Genomic DNA, 17,380 nt, shown 5'->3' with positions numbered 1-17,380 from the left:
GACAAAATAAAGTAAACATTTTCACCACAAAAAGCATGATATAGCCATTTAACCAACGAGGCTACACTGGAAAGAGTGCGGGTGGCTGTAGTGTCCTCGAAGCATCTGCTTGAATTCCTCAACATATTGCATCGTTTCTGGTATTCCATCCAGTATTCCACACGCACACACGTCAAGAAAGCGACGTCCTTCAGCCAATAGTAAACATGGGAATAAAGAATAGAATGTCACCACCTTACTTGGAGGGTTACTCTCTTCAAAAGGAAGGAAGAGGTGAGAAAGCCACCACGAAAGAGGTTTTGTTACTTCGTCCCAATTCACCAAATTTCGCTTATGCGATAAAAAGTGCGACATGTAAACTTGCTTTAAGAATTTTCCAATGCTCACATTAGAAAGTGTGGAATGAAATAAACAACATGATCTCTGGTATCATGGGGGATAAGGGAAGGGTGAGGGTTTCGGCTTTTGGCCAGTGATGAAATATTTTACTCATCTCAGTGGCACAGGTATGTTTGCTTTGCTTTGCTGCGATTAAACTTGGGCATCCGGACCCAATACCTGAGTCGGAAGCCAGCCCGATTAAAATAAAAAATAATTTTTTAAATACAACATCAAATGTTTTGAATATAAAATATATTTTTAACAATAAAATATCAGTTATTATTACATAAAAATAATAAAAAAATTAATGGGGTCAACCCGGACTGGTTGCCCAAGCTAACCTGTGACCCACACCAGCTCATAAAAATTATCTTATTCATATAGTGGTACTTTATTAACTTTTACTTATTTATATATGAATACCCTTTCCAGTTGAAAATTTAAAAACATTAATGCTCCTTAGTCCAAAATTTATGGCTCCGTACTGGTTTACCAGGAAAAAAAAAAATGATTGATTATAACTTGTGCTACAACAGATAGATGTCTACTCTACCAAACCTGCAGTTTGCTTATAATATTGTCAAGCACACCAACAAATGCAACAGTGGGAACCTTGGAAATTTGTTACCGAAGGCCCAAATAAGAAAAAGAAGCACTTGGATGACAACGTTGAAGATGGAGATTTGACACTTATTTTGACTGATCCCCCTAAACTGTAAGAGCAGCAAATATCCTGGTAATGAGAAACATATAAGTCAACAATGATACACCTCTCCAAATAACAAGACATCATTGGCATATTTAAGTAGATTCCCTTAAAAAATCCATGAAGGGAAGGAAACAAGATGTAGAATTCCCTATAGGTTAGCAAAAATATTAATCATAATGACCAATCCTTTGGTGACAACAATAAATAAGGATAGAGAGGGAGACGCTTCTTCAATTTTTAAGTTTGGTCCCAACTTGTCATTAGTTTGAATTTGTAGTTTTGCTATTGCAACAAGCTCCTTGATTCATTTGACCAAAGCGTTCCCCATAAAACCACACAGCAGCGGCGCCAGACGTATTTAGCTAGGGGCACTCACCATATATTTGCGGGGCATTTTAATTTGTATATACATCTGCAATAAGGGAAATTATTATTGAGTTTCCCACACATTCCCACATGTGGCTCGCCCTTGATACCAAGTGACTACAATAAGAATGGCCATTGTCGTGGAGCTCTCTTCAAATCCATTTTGAGGAAGAACAAAGGTCGCCTACTACCTTCCATATAATGAATAATTTCGACTAACAGGACATAACTATGTTGCAAGCGTTGTCCCTTGGTAAGAGCAAAGTGTGATGAAGAAATCAAATCAGCTGTAATTCTACTTTGAAAGGACCTTTAATAACTCCATAAATAGTTTCAATAGTAGAAATAGACGTGAATCGAGTAAAAGTCATGGGCATCTGATACCTTGAGGATAAAGGTGAACGTAACAATGTGAACAACTCTAAGTAGGCATAAGTTCCCATAGAATTCTGAGGATAATTGTAGAATGTCCAGCTTAATAATATTCCAACACCCAACTTGAAAGCTATTGATGGCTGGCGTTCCACCCAACTTTATCTTCAGTAGATCAAATTCAATCAATGCTACACGTTAAAAACCATAGATTTATGGTTGAAGGGAAAGGGGGGTGTCGGATCATAAATCTATGGGATCTCAAATCACCGTGGATTTAAAATCTGTCGTGAAACAAACACAACCTTTATTATGTAAGGGTCTCTCCCTTCATGCCTGCCCTTGGCCTGCATCCACACGGGATCCCGGGGTCAAATCTTAGATTTGGGAATTTTACCATCCTTTCTCTCTCCCTTTATAAAACCATGAAATTTAGATCCATTATTTGGTAGAAGGCTGGATCTCAAGGCATAACGATGTAATGCAAAGAAATTGAAAAACACCCAGAGGCATTATCAGCCGGCACTCGCTCCACTTTGTCTCTTGTGATCCCCTTAATTGAGGAACCTTCTATTTTAGATAGGTTGATAGACTAATGCTGCCAAAAAATTGAGACAGATTTATATAACCTGCCAAATTTTGGCTCAAATTCATGAGGACAGTAAAAACTTGTTATTGTTGTCAAACCAAGGAAGGAGCGTTGGGTGACACCCTTAGACAATTTGTTTTTGTAAAAATCCTCATTGTAAAAATCAGGTTTGTCTTTAACCTGGTGTTTTGGCTGTCCTACATGAAAACCCACTAAACGCTTGAAATCGAAATTGAGGAATGGTATGGCATCTCCTCAGTTGCTAGTAATTACTTATCACATATGAGGACACTTTAGTCATTTTTTGGCAATCTCGCCTGGCTGGACATCGCAGAACAGAACCCAATCTGTCGCGTCAGAAAGAGTCGGTCGCGGACAAGGGTAATTTCGTAATTTGGGTTAATCCAATCTCCCGCGCCGCTCGCGGACAAGGGTAATTTCGTAATTTAGACTATCTGCAAGCCAGCTCTACTATAATTATATGTATGATACATGTGTGTTCCCAACCGACGGCCTAATTGAGAATCCCGCGGGAGGTGAAGAGGTGTCGTCTCCAGGCATCCACGATTCCCATTGTTCTCCCTTTCGGTCCTTCTTGCGAAGCTGCGTGACGACTTCCTCCTCTTTCCTCTCTTCCTTCCTCCTATCCATCTAGTCTGTTCTTCGTAGATCTCAATTTCTATCAAGCATTCTTCTCATCTCTCTCTCTTCCGTCTTTTCTTCTGACCATTCCTTTCAAGGAGGAGAAGAAGGAAGAAGACAAATTACTTCGAATTTGATCCTCTCCTCGAGGGAACGCGGAAGAGAGTCGTCGTCGCGTTGGGCCATAAGTAAAAAAGAACAAAAAGACTCGAAACTTTGCCTGAGTCCTCGTTACTTGCAGAGAATCTTGGGAAATCCGACGCCCTGGCTTTTTGAGATTTTCTATTCCCATCTGTAACTCTTTCGTGGGAAAACTGACGCCTCAGACCGTCTATTTGTCGAGCAAATCGGACCTTCTTCCCGGGAGGAATTGAGGATCCTAATTCCTGAGCCTCTACAATTTTTATCATCTTCCCGGTTCGCTTCCGTTCAGTTTGTCTATTTTCTTTCCTTTGCAATCCTTCTTGATTCCAGAAAACAAGAATCTGCCCCTATTTCAAGAAGCAGCATCCGGAATTCCTCTTTCCGCTCACGGAGTCGAGAAAGAAAAACTCTTCGTTCCATTAATGGAGGGCTGCGACTCGAAGAATGGCTCCGATTCTTTCCTCGATTGCCTCCTTTTCGGTAGTTTTCTCGTTCCTGGTACTCATTGTTCCTCTTTCGAATTTATCGAAAGTTCTACTGGATTTTCAAATTCCTCTTTCTTCTGGTTTTCTGTTTTTGCTAGATTTGGATGATACTTTGTACTCCCGTAGCACGGGCATGGCAGAGTTTTGCAGGACGAACATTAATGGTGAAAATAAAAAACTGATCCTTGATGTCAATTAAGAAGATAATCGACGTTACATTTTGACATTTCTACTGCTTCACGGTTCATCCACTAACCTTCCTTCTCGTGGCAATTTAATTTCCACAGAGTTTCTCATGCAGAGATTTGGATTAACCGTCGAGGACGCGTCCAAACTCCGCGTGGATCTGTTTAGGACGTATGGCAGCTCTCTTGCAGGCCTCAGAGTAAGCCTTTTTTTTCTTTCAATTTTGGCTTCAATTCGGTTAAAAGCGTTCGTATGATTGAAACAATAATTTTGTGTTGCTGAGAATGTCCAGTGACATTTAGAAAACCATTTCATTTTTTTTTTCTGACCAGATTATTTGGTTTCTAATTTGCTGTTAACTTTTCTTTCCCATTCGTTTCACTTGCTCAGGCGCTAGGCTATGATATTGACGCCGACGAGTATCACAGGTAATCTATTTTTTTTGGTTAATTTTAATCTATGCACCGCTGTGTGTTCTTTTTCCAAAGCTTGTTCCCACGCCAGTATTGTGAAGTTAAAAATTGGAGCATGCTTTTCTCTTTACTACATATTTTAAAAGTTTTAGTTCATTTCTGAAAAATGAAAAGTGGCAGGAAATAGGCCCAGATATGAGAGTCAAAATCATGGTGCAACGTGTATCTCCCTTTGTTCTGGTCCTTGAATAGCTGATATGCAAATTGATACGACTCTAAAACTGATACCGATAAGACTGGTACAATGAAATCATCTAATGAGATAATAAAGAAAAATGTCACCTACTTGCTTGGTAACACCCTTAGGATGTTTGATGATCAATCATAGTTTTGCCTTTAAAATAATATATCCAGCGTGTTTGGGTTAGGTCGAAACTGAGTTTGTTAAAATCTAGTTTTAAAAAATTAATAAAATAGCGTTTTCAAAAGAGCTTGAAAACTTGGGCCCCCAAATTTTTCATAGAAAATGTCATTTTCATCTTGTCATCAAACACAAAAATTAGGTTTCAAAAGTTGATTAAAAAAATCAAGGTTTCACAACATCTTTTTGCTACAAGCCTCAAGAATTTTCCTAGGCAGTACTATTTTTATATGATAATGTGTTTCTTTCATGGTCGCCCTTCCTTTCTTACTAGCTATATTACGCGATAGGTTCTGTTCTTGTACCTTTTCCAGTTATAGTCTTCCTCTTTTTTGTGTATTCCGCTTAACTGCCCTTTCAAAGTTGCAAATATCATACTACCTTGACCCAAAAGTAAACAGAATTTACGGTAGTGTGGTTACAAAAGAGGCTTGTTTCCTTTGAAGACAGGTAATTGAATTTGAAACCAGTGTTATTAAAACTGAAAACTGAATCGAGTCGTTCAGGATCTGCGTTTAGTACTAAAAAAATAAGAGTGCAAAAATAATCTTAAAATGGGAAAACAATTAAAAAGAGAGAACGACACTTAACACGGTGACATTAATCGTAACGGAACGGAACTGCACCGGCTCAATCTGAGTCTCTGGCTCAATCTGAGTCTGCCAGACGAGCAATTTTGAAGACAGAAGTCGTGTTCCGGGAAATTAACTCGTTTTTTTGTAGCTTATGCGTTCAAATGCTTGTGAATTAGGTTGACTTAAGTTGAAGTACCCAAATTCATTTACCTAGCTTGTTCTGCAAAGCAGGACCCAAGAATATGTGTCGACTAAAAATTTTTCAATAATAAGGATACAAATATTTGCTTAAATTAGATTATAATTGTAAACTTCAGTAATTATTTAATCACGATAAATATGCACCTTTTACAGAAAAACTGATGCATTAATGGTGCAAAACGGAAACCACTTTCTTCGTGATTTATTCCATATTTTCTTGTTGTCCCAAACTTTCCTCTTTCCGGGACTAGGCAAAATTTTGGGAAAAAGAAGGCCCGAAACTTTGTTCGGTAGAGCCTTTGAGAACGTTAGTTTACCGAAAAATCAACTCTTCTCTCTCTATGTTTTCTGCATATGCTACTGATGTTGCCTTTTCCTTCCTATGATATCTTTTACCAGTTTCGTGCACGGAAGGCTTCCGTATGATCTCATCAAACCGGATGCTGAATTGAGAGACGTTTTGAAGAGAATTAAAAAGAGGAAGCTGGTATGGCATTTCCCTTCAACTAGAATGGCATGAGCGAGTTTGTTTTGTTCAGTTTTATTTGGGAAAAGGTGCGTTATAATCAACAAAGCGTTTTTTTGGTGCACGCACTTCCTTGGAAATGTTAACTGAAGGCTTACTTGAATCCTGCTTTCCCCTTATGGCTAGGCGCATCCGGGTCGCCTTCCGAAAGGCATCACCAGTTAGTGCAAGATGATTATGATTCCACTCAAGCTATCCCATCTTTGCACAAAACAACACTCTCTGATTGGCCCGGCCGGTTGTGCCTCCAATTTTACGGCAGGGATGAGCCCTGTGTTTAAGTGTGGAACATAACAGGCATCTTGTTGCCTAGAGACATGCTCCTATCCCGGTTAATTAATACCAACCACGTCCCTGCATTTGAGTGTAGAAAATAAAGAACGGAGTTTCTGTTGGAGAGTCATCACCGAATATCTTAGAAGAGTCAAGAAGACTCAAGAAGCAATGAGCCTCCATTGGCATGTTGGTGCTTAAAAAAGAAGTGAGTAAAACTAAAATAAAAAGTATTAATAAGCTGGTGGAATTTTCCGCCACCAACTTGTTGGTGCCTATAAATGAGGGTGCCGACCCCCTTGTTGTGGTTGGTGTTGAGTGTCTTGAGCTTGTGCCTTGAGGAAGTGAGTGATGCACTTGTGCTTGGTGTGAGAGTGCCGAGTAAGAGTCTCTGCAGGCCATCATGTTTTGTTTGACTCAAAAGATGTGAAAGTTTAATGTTTTGTTTGACTCAAAAGATGTGAAAGTTAACTAAGATATAGATGTTCAAGGCACTTTCATATTTGATGGAAGAAAAGTTCAATCAGTATATGTTTTGTCAGCATAAACAACATATATTGACAAAGCAAAGAAGCATGACACTTTAGATATTTGGCATGAGACACTCACTCATGTTGGATATCAGATACTCTGAGATATGTCTAATAAAAGGCATTTGATTGGCCTATCAAAGTTAGAGATGCGACTAGATAAAGTATGCTTAGGATATCAATATGGAAAGACGCACAAAAAACTGTTTAAGGAGTTGAAGTATAGAGCTAAAGCACCATTCGAGATTGTGCATTCAGATGTAGATGTATTCAGGAAGGTGCCAAAGCCATCAGTTGAAAGCAAGTGGTATGTTATCTTTGTTGATGATTTTTCGAGATATACATGGGTCTATTTTATGAAAGAAAAATTAAAAGCACTTGATAAGTTTAAGGAGTTTCATCAGATGATCAGAAAAGAACTTGGGTATAAGATTTGGTGTCTACGAACAAATAATGGTGGCAAATGTACATCTAAGATGTTTATGGCATACACAAAGATAATATGGTATTCAGAAACAATTTACATGTACCTATACATCTTAACAAAATGGAGTGACACAGTAGAAGAATTGCCACATAATAGAAAAATTGCCACATAATAGAAGCATGCCAAAACATAATGTATGCAAAGAACATGCCACCAAAATTTTGGGTCGAGTGTGTCAATATTGTTATACACGTAACTAGTTGACTACTATTGCCAAAATGTAATTTTACGTTTTCAGTTGAAATGCTCCATAAAAAGAAACCATCAACGAGTCATTTTAGAATATTTGATTGTATATGTGCATTTTTATCTGAACAATACATGACTAAATTCGACAAGAAGACACAAAGGTGCGTCTTTGTCAACTATGATCCATATCGAAAGAATTGGAGGTGCTAATTCTAGCACATAACAAGCACATGACAAGTTCATGTTTCTCGCGATGTCGTCTTCGATAAAGCATCATCTTGGTGGTTAGAAAAAAAGAAGCCACTTCAAGACTATCCAATTCTGAAGGGAGATGTAATATGGTTTGAGGTAGAAAATCATGAAGAGCCTGAAACCTTGCATTTAGAACCAATTGAACAAGATTGTGTTTAAACACCTAAGCACAACCCAAGGCAAGGAGAATGAGAAGATCCACAGAAAACAAAAGTTAATCCCAGTCGACAACAAAGTATAGAAGATGAAAGACCATCATAATTTTGAAGAGCCAAAAGAAACACCAAGAAGATCTACAAGAGATCGAAAGCCAAATCCAAAGCATGTTGATGATGACTGCACCATTGTGGAGAAGGCTAAGTCTGCTAAGGAAGAAAAAGTTGTTGCACATTATAATAAGAGGCCACATCATCAACAAATTCATAAAAGGCTTGCTGATGTAGTAACAAGTTTAGAAGACTGCAAAGTACTATATGCAAAGAGTCGGTAATGTGGGGGAGATGGTATAGAGTCATTATTGACTCTCTTGGAAGAGTCGTGAGGACTCAAGGGACTATGAGCCTCCTTCGGTATATCGATGCTTAAAAGAGTAATGATTAAAACTAAAATAAAAAATATTAGGAATCTTGTGGAATTTTTCACCATCGACTTGTTGGTGCCTATAAATAGGGGCCCTAACCACCTTGTTGTGGTTGAAAATAAAGTGTTGAGTAGTCCTGAGCTTGTGCTTTGAGCAAGTGAGTGATGTTCGTGTGCTCACTTCGTTGGCTGGTGTGAGTGTGACGAGTAAGAGTCATGTGCTTGGGTGATGTGGGTGCTGCTCACTTGGTGAGCAAAGTTGAGCTGGTGATGTGAGTCTTTCTTAGACTCTTCTTATGTTCATGTAAGCATATTATTATTAATGACAGTTGTTTATGGTTTAAGTGCTGAAGCATGTTGAACAACTTTGTCATTTTGAAGTATTTGGGAGATCGAGACTCTGTTTTCTCTGCACAAGTTATTCTGGTTTGAGCTTTAGTTATATTTTGGGCCCACCTTTTCCTTGGAGCTTTTAGTCTAGAACGCCTTCTGCATGTTAGTTGTTCTGTTTGATCCACGACAGATAAAAAATCACTGGTGATCCACGACAGATAAAAAATCACTGGCAGGCGGGAGCGATGTCTAGGATTATTATACAAAGGTGTCCTTGGATGAAAATTTCTGTTCAAATTTGGGTGGATATGAAGAACTCTCTTCATCGACGCAGACTACAACAAAACAAAATACTGCTCACACACACACACACAATGTTAATAACCATCTTCTCATTGCTCACATGTCTACATATTTCACATATAGAAATCATGCAAGGCTTGTGACATACATACATGCCTCTTTACCTAACATTACAAACATGCATTTATGATTTATGTCCAACCTGTCACATGCATCAGTTTGCAGGATATCTTTTCACGCGTATAAGCGTTTCATCCATGCGCATGAATATCTAGATATCCAACCTGTCACCTATAAATCATGTCCTGTCAACGTAGAGGTGTTCGTTCGACCTGTCATGTGTCAATCCTTACCATTCCCCACCTACGATTTTTGTCTGCACTGAAAACATGCCCGAATTTTTTCAATCATTGATTTCAATAGCTTCTTTAAAGTGTCCCCCAAACATCAATTACATTTGACTAGAAGATTGCAAGATTGCTCTATCACGCAATCTATCGAACAACCAAACTGGTTATCATTTGTTGGACTTTAGTGGTGTGTTGATGATACGAACGAATGAACGGCTCCTATGGCACTATAATAAAAAAAATCAATATTTTTCATTAAAACAACTTGAATCAAGCATGTTTTATATCAAAATAGTATATATAAATATATTAAGATGTTTATATTGTATTTAAAATAGTTTTTGAACAAAAACATCAAAGAGTCCGGTTTTATCCCTGACTTGAGTGTTTGGTTTCTGCCAATCAATATATATATATATATATATATCCCATAATGCTGCACCTTTTGCGTACAATACAAGAAAATAAAAGCACGTACAGCATGATTAGGAAGCTGTTTAGGGATAATCACATTGAATAGGTCTAGTTCTACTACACAAAAGTAGAAATTCCACGATTTTACCTATTAAAAGACAAAATTTTCATATGCAGCTCCATACCTGCGGGATAAAGACAAGACCTATATGTTACATATACAAGACCCAGAATTTTGAATATTCTTTAAAATTAAGAATCCTTTTTAAAGACTTGAAATCAGAATAACGAACCACTTAATTCTCATAAAAGGTAAAACACTCAGGTCTAGAGAAGGTTGTCCTTGCAATTGGCTCAAAGCAGTCATGTATCTCGTGGTTGCCTACCTAAGAAGCAGAATAATTTAACTGCACCATTCTCACACATGATCAAATGTGTGCAATAAAGTAAAAAAGTAGTCTCCTCATTTACGAACTTGATTTTCTTCAACTTTTTAGCTACATAGTTTTGATTTCTATGGGAGAGTTGTTAGATGAAGCCATTCAGTGGCACACCCAATGGCTTGGACGAAAAGGGAAAAGGTTTGTCAAATCCAGTGACAAGGTTCACTTAAATTTGAATCTCTACGTAGCCATAGTTAATTGGAAAAATTAGAGGTTGGTGAGTATGATTCAAATTATTAGAACAAAAAAAATGGTCCACCTTCATAAGAAAAGACAATTAAATCAATATTACCAATATCAGTCTATGTTGGTCACATCATTCATTATTTTGTCTCTCTTTCTATTTTATTTATGGTCATGACTCATGAAGAATAAAAATATTACTAAATTTTATCCATTTTCCTACTTCTTCCGGTATGCATATCCACCCTTTAAGTCTCCAACAGCTATTCCATAATTACATATCCAATGTGACCTATCACCAATGAACAAATATGCAAGCATACTTTAACAAATATCGGCTCTGCACTAAAAGAGATACAAGAACTCATGAGAGCTCCATATTCATGATTCAATCAATCTACGAATAAAGCCGGTCTTGTTGGCCTAGCTGCAGTTTTGAAGCATCAAGATGTTCAAGCCTAGAACAGGCAGCTAAGACTTCGTGAAGTTATCAAAGAAACTGCAAATAAACTTGTGAAAAACAGTAAGAGCAAGGTGAAAGATCTGGTTGGTGCATTTGAATACACATACATACATTTGGTGCAAAAAAAAAAAAAAAACTGATGTTATTTTGTTATTGGTCATAAGAAGTCGGAGCAAAGCAAGTTTCTTCCAGGAATCAAAATGTGTTCTGTTCGTCTTGTGAGCGCCATCAATTCGTGAATATACTTGCATGGTGTAATTTAGCATGTTACCTTTAACAGGATTTCAGGCGAAAATATTCTATCTGTTCATATTTACAAAATCAAAACCACATTAATCAACCTCCGGTTCCGACCTATGTAGAAATCAAATCAAACGGTGGTCAAAAGCAGATTTGACTATCTACTGAAAACTGATTTGTGTGAAGAGAGGGGGAGAGAGAGAGTATAGAATCAGGATATTTTTTCGTGAGACTTTTATTCTTTCGGTATATGAACGATACCCACCTTAAGGGAAGTAGCATAGTCGAGTCGATTGGTCTGTTGACGGCACGTCGTTGGCTATTCCTGTGGATGCCATTTCTCTGGACTGAGGTGGTGGCGCCGCAGTTACCAGATCCCAAAACAGGATCTGAACCCCTCGAGGCAGGGGGTAAGGGGGCTTCGGCCTCTTGTCTTGCTTCCCCCATTATATGAACGATACTCGGGCTAGAAATGAGGGAAGCAATAGTGAAACAGCAAACAAAGAAGAAACCAGGAGAAAAGGACTAATGAAGGGGAGGACTTATGGAGCAACAAGGAGAAAAAGAAATGGAGAACAGAATAATAGATAGCGAAAGTGTAGAAATTAGGGGAAACAGTAGGATCTATGCAGCAACAAAGAGAAAAAGAAATAAAGATGAAAATAACAGATAGGAAGGTAATGAAGAGGAAGAAGAAATGAAGAAAAAAAAGCAGAAAATAAATTAGAAAAAGACACAAAGGAGAAGTAAATCTTACTGACGGAGGAAACTGTGGAGAAGAACTAGAGGTGAGGTGGAGTACTAGTAGAGGAAGTAGTGAGGAAACTGGGAGGATCTCTGCAGAAAGAAGAAGAAAAAAAAATTAGAAAAAAAAAACGTAAAATGAAGAATCAGGGGAAACGTAACAGAAGAAGAAGAAGAAGAAGAAGAAGAAGAGGAAATGAGGAAAAAACCGAAAGCAGAAAGAAGAATTGAGGGGACAATAACAAGAAGAAGAGATTCTCACCAGGGATGGGAAGTAGCTGGCGGACTGATGGCGGGCAGCCAGGGACGGGCAGCTCCGAGCTCACAGCAGAAGCAGCGGGATGGGTGTGCGTTACGGTTGATGGGTGTGTTTTCGCTTAATTGGACTGTAGCAAAGCCCTAACTCGATGGACAGAGAAAGTTCCTTCCCGAAGACAGAAAAATCAAACACTGCCATTTGGGGAAGGGCGGAATGATCTGTTCCTCCTGTTTTATCACATCGTAGCAAATATTGAGTCCCACCTTCAAAACGCGTTCTCCCACATTTGTGCTCCGTTTAAATGGCACGTTAGGGTTCAATTATTTGTCGCGTAACCGCAAGAGTTCCCATGGAATCGCATCAAAACCCCTGCATTTCTGCTTGCTGCAAACAACACTGAGAAGCTTAATTGGCGCAGGCGTGCTTATCTTTCTTGGACATGTCAAAGGCAAATGTGACTCATCAGCTTTAAATCCACTTGACGCTGGTGAATTTACTGACCATTACTGCCGAGACATGGTTATATATGGTTCTCTGTGCATGCCTAGGGCAACTATGTGACCTCGGATTAAATCTGACCTCTGCAAGGTGTGTCTGCTCCCCACTGTGTCAAACCCATTGAAGCACCGCATCTGAATGGAAACAAATGATGCAATTTGGTTCATATCTTAAGTTTTTAAAAAATCTCCGAGCCAATTCTACTATATTTTTTACGCTTAGCTTTGTGGTTTGTCAAAATAGAAGATAGGAACTGCATTTTGAATTTCTACAAGATGCTACCTTGCAAATTTCCAAGGAAATGCACGGGAATGCAAGCATCCCAAGCAAATACTTGAAATTTCCTGGTTCAGTCTATGTAATGTACTTCTCTGTACGGGATCAAATACCAGGGCCTTCTGGTGGCCAATGGTTACCCTGTGGTTTGGATATGTAATCGTCCTTTTTTAACTTAAAGCTTATATTCACTCTACTTTGTAGGTTTTCACCAATTCGGACAGAGTCCATGCTCATAAGGTTCTCCACAGGCTCAATATAGGGGATTGCTTTGAAGGTATCATCTGTTTTGAGACGCTTAATCCCAACATCTCCAAGAGCAAGCGTCCGGACGAGTACCCTGTCATTCTCAAACCTTCAAAGGAAGCTATGGAGATTGCCATTGCTGTAGCTAAAGCAGACCCGCTAAGAACAGTAAGATCATGCGTTTGGATAGGATTTTTTACCGTTCTTCCCATTTCAAACAGCTAATACGATTCAACATCTGCAGCTTTTTTTCGATGACAACGTTCGGAACGTTGCCGCAGGAAAGTCTATAGGTCTTCAAACTGTACTGGTAATCTTCTCATTCATTTGCTCAAAGTTCAAATCCGGGTCACATAACTAAAGAATTGCCACAGAAAATCGGTCTTTTTCGAAAAAAAAGGACATGACAAAAAATTTAAAAAACAATGAAAGCGAAAAAGCCTGTTTTTTCACCGTTTGTTTAAAAAACGTCGAAATAAAATTCTCGCATTTTTGCCGTGTTTTTTTCTCATTATTTTTACGTTATTTTTGCTTGAAAATTTAAACCTTAAGTTAAATTATTCATCTTCATTTCTATCATTACCAAAACATCATTTTTATCATCCCATCAAGTTACTTTTATATTTTGCAGTTAGTTTTTCATTTGTTTTACTTTTTCCTAATTTTTAGAATTTTTCTTCAGAATTTAAAACTTAAGTTAAATTATTTATCTTCATTTCTATCATTGCCAAAACATCATTTTTATCAAGTTATTTTTATATTTTCTTGTTAATTTTTCATTTATTTTACTCTTTCTTACCGATGCCTGCTGGGCACCACGCTGCTAAGTTTAATATAGCTAGATTGTAATTAGTGAAGTCATTTATCCAATTCGCTATGCTATGCCCTTGAGAGCGGTTGGATGCTTGCAATTGGCCCTAAGTAAAATTAAGGAGTGGTTGAAACACACATGAGGTTCATATGCCCACGAATATGTGGTTGTTTTCCAGTTTTCAGCCATTAAAATGTCTCGCGATCTGGTTGCCTTGCAGGTCGGCAAGTCTACAAAGAGCAAGGAAGCAGATTATGCTATCGATAGCATCCATGACCTCCATGCTGTGATTCCCCAGAGGTGGTTGGCCGATACAGAAGTCAACGACAATACTGAAGCTGTTGTTGCATCTGACTATCAAAGCATCAGCTGCAAACCAAGTGAGAGCTCCGTTTCCACGACCACCCTGGTTCGTGCGTAACTGTTTCAAAGGGGATGACCGCCACAAGGACTGGACCGATCAAACTAGCTAGACATCCTAATTAGGCTGCGATCTTACCTTGTGTACAGAAAACGTATATAAATAAAGAGGGTTCGGCATACGGCCGATCTGTAGCAGGTGGAATAATGTCTTTGCTGTAAATGCTTAATGATGAATATGGAATGTATGTCTGTATAAAATTATGTTATTTGGCATAATAGACGCTGCAGGTTTCTGTTTGTACACAATCCGCATTAAACTCAGTCCTCATGCTTGTTTTGAAGCCGTATAATTCAACATAAAATCCAGCTCTTTGGTGTGTAAAATGATTGGATTTGTAAGAACTTCAAATTTAATACATTGGCAAGCTTTTTCGGCTTATAATTCTTATCCGTGCCCTGAAAACCAAGAATGTTCAGTCCATTCTCATGCTTGCAAACATGTAAAATTGTATTTGTGCACTTAGTTTCTCCAAAAAAAGACATTTGTAAATGTTGCTACACTAAAATCACATAATTTTGCTGCATATAATTATTTGGTGACGTTTTGAGTAAGTACGTTCCTATTCTTTTCACCAAAAATAGAAATAGTGGTAGAAGCTGAGGCTACCCCCTAAACCTTGCCTGAAGGTTGCAAATTCCCACTCAAGTTTCATGTTCTCTTTAGATCTGAAAGTCTTCTAAAAGCTTTTACATTTAAGTTGATGAAAAACAGTTTAAAACTAACAAGACTCAACACCAACAATAAAACTAACAAGACTAAGGAAAAAATTAACAAGAAATAAACCCAAAAAACACTAGATTCATCGAATAAGGAGAAAAAGGTTAACTCGCCCCTACAGGGCACCGCCTCTCATGTCCATCACCGGTTGTTGCCGGCCTGCAAGCGTCTCGACTGCCTGTCACAATATCCTACCCTTGGCTGTGTGGAAGAGGAAACCAGACAGCATAGACAATCCTACAATGGGATGTTTGGCATTCAAAAGACCCTTTGGGCATTCAAATGTTCCATCAATATGCACCAAATAGTCTGTGAGTGCTCAAGTGTTTTATAAATATCCTTAATTTTTAATTGAAACAAATTCATGAAACACTTACAAAGTGTTCCTCATACCCGACAACCCCTAAGAGCCTAAACCTTGTGATCATGTTACATAGATAGTGTTCATGAGAAGATCTTAGAAATATAAGTGGCAACATTAAGATAATTTGAACTCATGAATTCTAATTTTTCGAGTTGAATGTTGGCTTGGGATAAAACTATACAAGGAAAAAGAAACTTAAAGTGTACAAATTAGAGCAGGAGCTAATTCCCATTATTAAAATTGAAAATAAAATTGACAATCACATGATTAGCTTGAAAGAAGAGCTGATCAAATTTGTTTGGACGCTGCAGTCAAAGCTATCACTAAAAAGTCCAATCGCCTATAAGGTGAGGGCTTTATGGTAGGAGGGGTGCTTTCCATGTTATGCCATTGGCATGAGAGGTTGTTTCCCATGGTTTAATCACGGGAAGGCATTTTTTCATTCCACCTTTTCCCTTATAAGGGTGGCCCTGTTAGGCACTCCACTGGTTGCGACTAGAAAGCGCGAACCAATGACGAGTCCTAGTTCCCAAGGTCTCCTTGAGGGCTGTTCTAAAACCAAAAATCCTAAACAAAATTAATACAAGAGTCTACCGAGCCGGACAGGACCCCGGCACAAAACCCAAGGGAATGGAAATACAGGTGCGGGTAACCCTTCCCAAATCCTACCGACGTTTAACCTACCACAAGAAAGCTAAAATAGGAAGCGAGGCCTTACAAGCGCGATCGATACACAAGAATCACTCGCAACTCTCTCCACAAACCACGGCTAACGCACAAACCACATGCAATTCCCAAATAGGACGGCTATGTCCGTAGTAGTCGTGTCTTCGGCCAAGGCCTCCGAGGTACCACTGTGTGGACGGGGGACAGAGCCCGGGCTAAAACAGAATTGAATCAAACTAACATGCTCCTAGAACTAAAGCAAGAACTCCCGCCCGAATCTACAAGGGGGATGAAGGGAACGATACCGGCCAAGGGGAAACCTTGGCTGCGTCGGGTATGAATCCAGGGAGAAATCCGAGCCCTGGATATTGCAGCAACGGTCCTTAGAAAACCACTTGAGGCGAGCCTCCACGGAGCGGGCTGCACGGGTGAGGTGGCCGGCGGGAAGTGCTCGGCCAGGGACGTCGCTTGTCGCCGATGCCGCGCACGGTGCCGACGGAGTGACGAGGGGGGCGAGTGCCAGGAAGCGGCAGCGCCTACCTTCCTTTCTTCGGGTGTGCCTCGGCCACGGACGCCGGATGAGAGCCGGCGGGACGGAGGTGGACCACGGGGGTGGCCGACGGAGCAGCAACACCTAGCCCTAGACTAAGGCTCGGCTGGGCTCGGTTACGACTGGGCTCTAAGGGTAGGCCGGTCTAGTCGAATGAGGCTAATGGCTGGGGTAGGTCAGGGAATAAAGAGGCTTAGGAGGGAATTAGGGTGACCTAGCTAATGGGGAGGTCGAATGCGGTTTAGACTAGGTGAGCCTATGCTCGGGCAGATCGGTCACGAATGACCCAAGTAGCGGAAGGGCGCCTAGGAGGTTAGCTGAGCTAGCGGACCGATGATGGGTCCGGGTGCAGCTGGTTGGAGGGTTCCCTCGAGGTAAGCTCGAGGATTCTAAGGCTAGGTTTAGAAGGTGAGGTTAGCGGCAGGGGTTGACTAATTTGACTAAGTCTGAAAGTCAACTAGAGTTCGGGTCAAGGATGGGAAGAAGGGTTTCCTAGGGCTGGCGACGCAAGAGGCTACCTAACTCGGTGGGGTTGGGCTTGGCGGGTTGAGCCAAGTTAAGTGCGTCGATCCTTGCCACGTGGCAAGATCTAGGGGCCGGAGATGCTCGCTAGGGGGAAGGCTAGCGAGGAAGGGAAATGGCGACCTTCTTTCCTAGAAAGTAGGAAGGAGATCGGAAGAGGATTGCCAAGGGATCTTGGCGGATGGGGAGGTGGCACTCGAGTGATCTCGGGTTTCTCTCTCTCACTGGATGGGGGACACGTGGAGTGCAGGGAC

At 39.9% G+C, this 17,380-nt stretch overlaps 1 protein-coding gene and 1 long non-coding RNA gene across 10 annotated transcripts; one reads left to right on the top strand and one right to left on the bottom strand.

The window, feature by feature from the left end:
• The first annotated feature begins 2,928 nt into the window (after positions 1-2,928).
• On the top strand, positions 2,929-14,597 carry LOC116255811 (uncharacterized protein C24B11.05-like). Its single transcript, XM_031631841.2, has 8 exons — positions 2,929-3,683; positions 3,787-3,852; positions 3,976-4,073; positions 4,265-4,302; positions 5,884-5,971; positions 13,031-13,240; positions 13,317-13,382; positions 14,104-14,597. Exons 1-8 carry the CDS (start codon positions 3,626-3,628, stop codon positions 14,302-14,304), a joined length of 825 nt encoding a protein of 274 aa, XP_031487701.1. The 5' UTR covers positions 2,929-3,625; the 3' UTR covers positions 14,305-14,597.
• Positions 5,978-13,002, bottom strand: LOC116255812 (uncharacterized). Of its 9 annotated transcripts, none has more exons than XR_004172971.2 (4): positions 12,056-13,002; positions 11,315-11,886; positions 9,869-9,905; positions 5,978-8,106 (listed from the first exon to the last, which is right to left on the bottom strand). It is a non-coding gene; the product is annotated as an uncharacterized LOC116255812 (long non-coding RNA). The 9 variants fall into 9 exon arrangements; XR_004172970.2 differs by having other exon boundaries at positions 5,978-8,103; XR_007573604.1 differs by lacking the exon at positions 5,978-8,106 and adding an exon at positions 9,031-9,337.
• Positions 14,598-17,380: the final 2,783 nt, after the last annotated feature.

This window comes from Nymphaea colorata, chromosome 6, assembly GCF_008831285.2.
Source record: "Nymphaea colorata isolate Beijing-Zhang1983 chromosome 6, ASM883128v2, whole genome shotgun sequence".
Lineage (NCBI taxonomy): Eukaryota > Viridiplantae > Streptophyta > Magnoliopsida > Nymphaeales > Nymphaeaceae > Nymphaea > Nymphaea colorata.
Note: the sequence above shows the minus strand (reverse complement) of the source record. Positions and strands in the feature narration are given on the sequence as shown.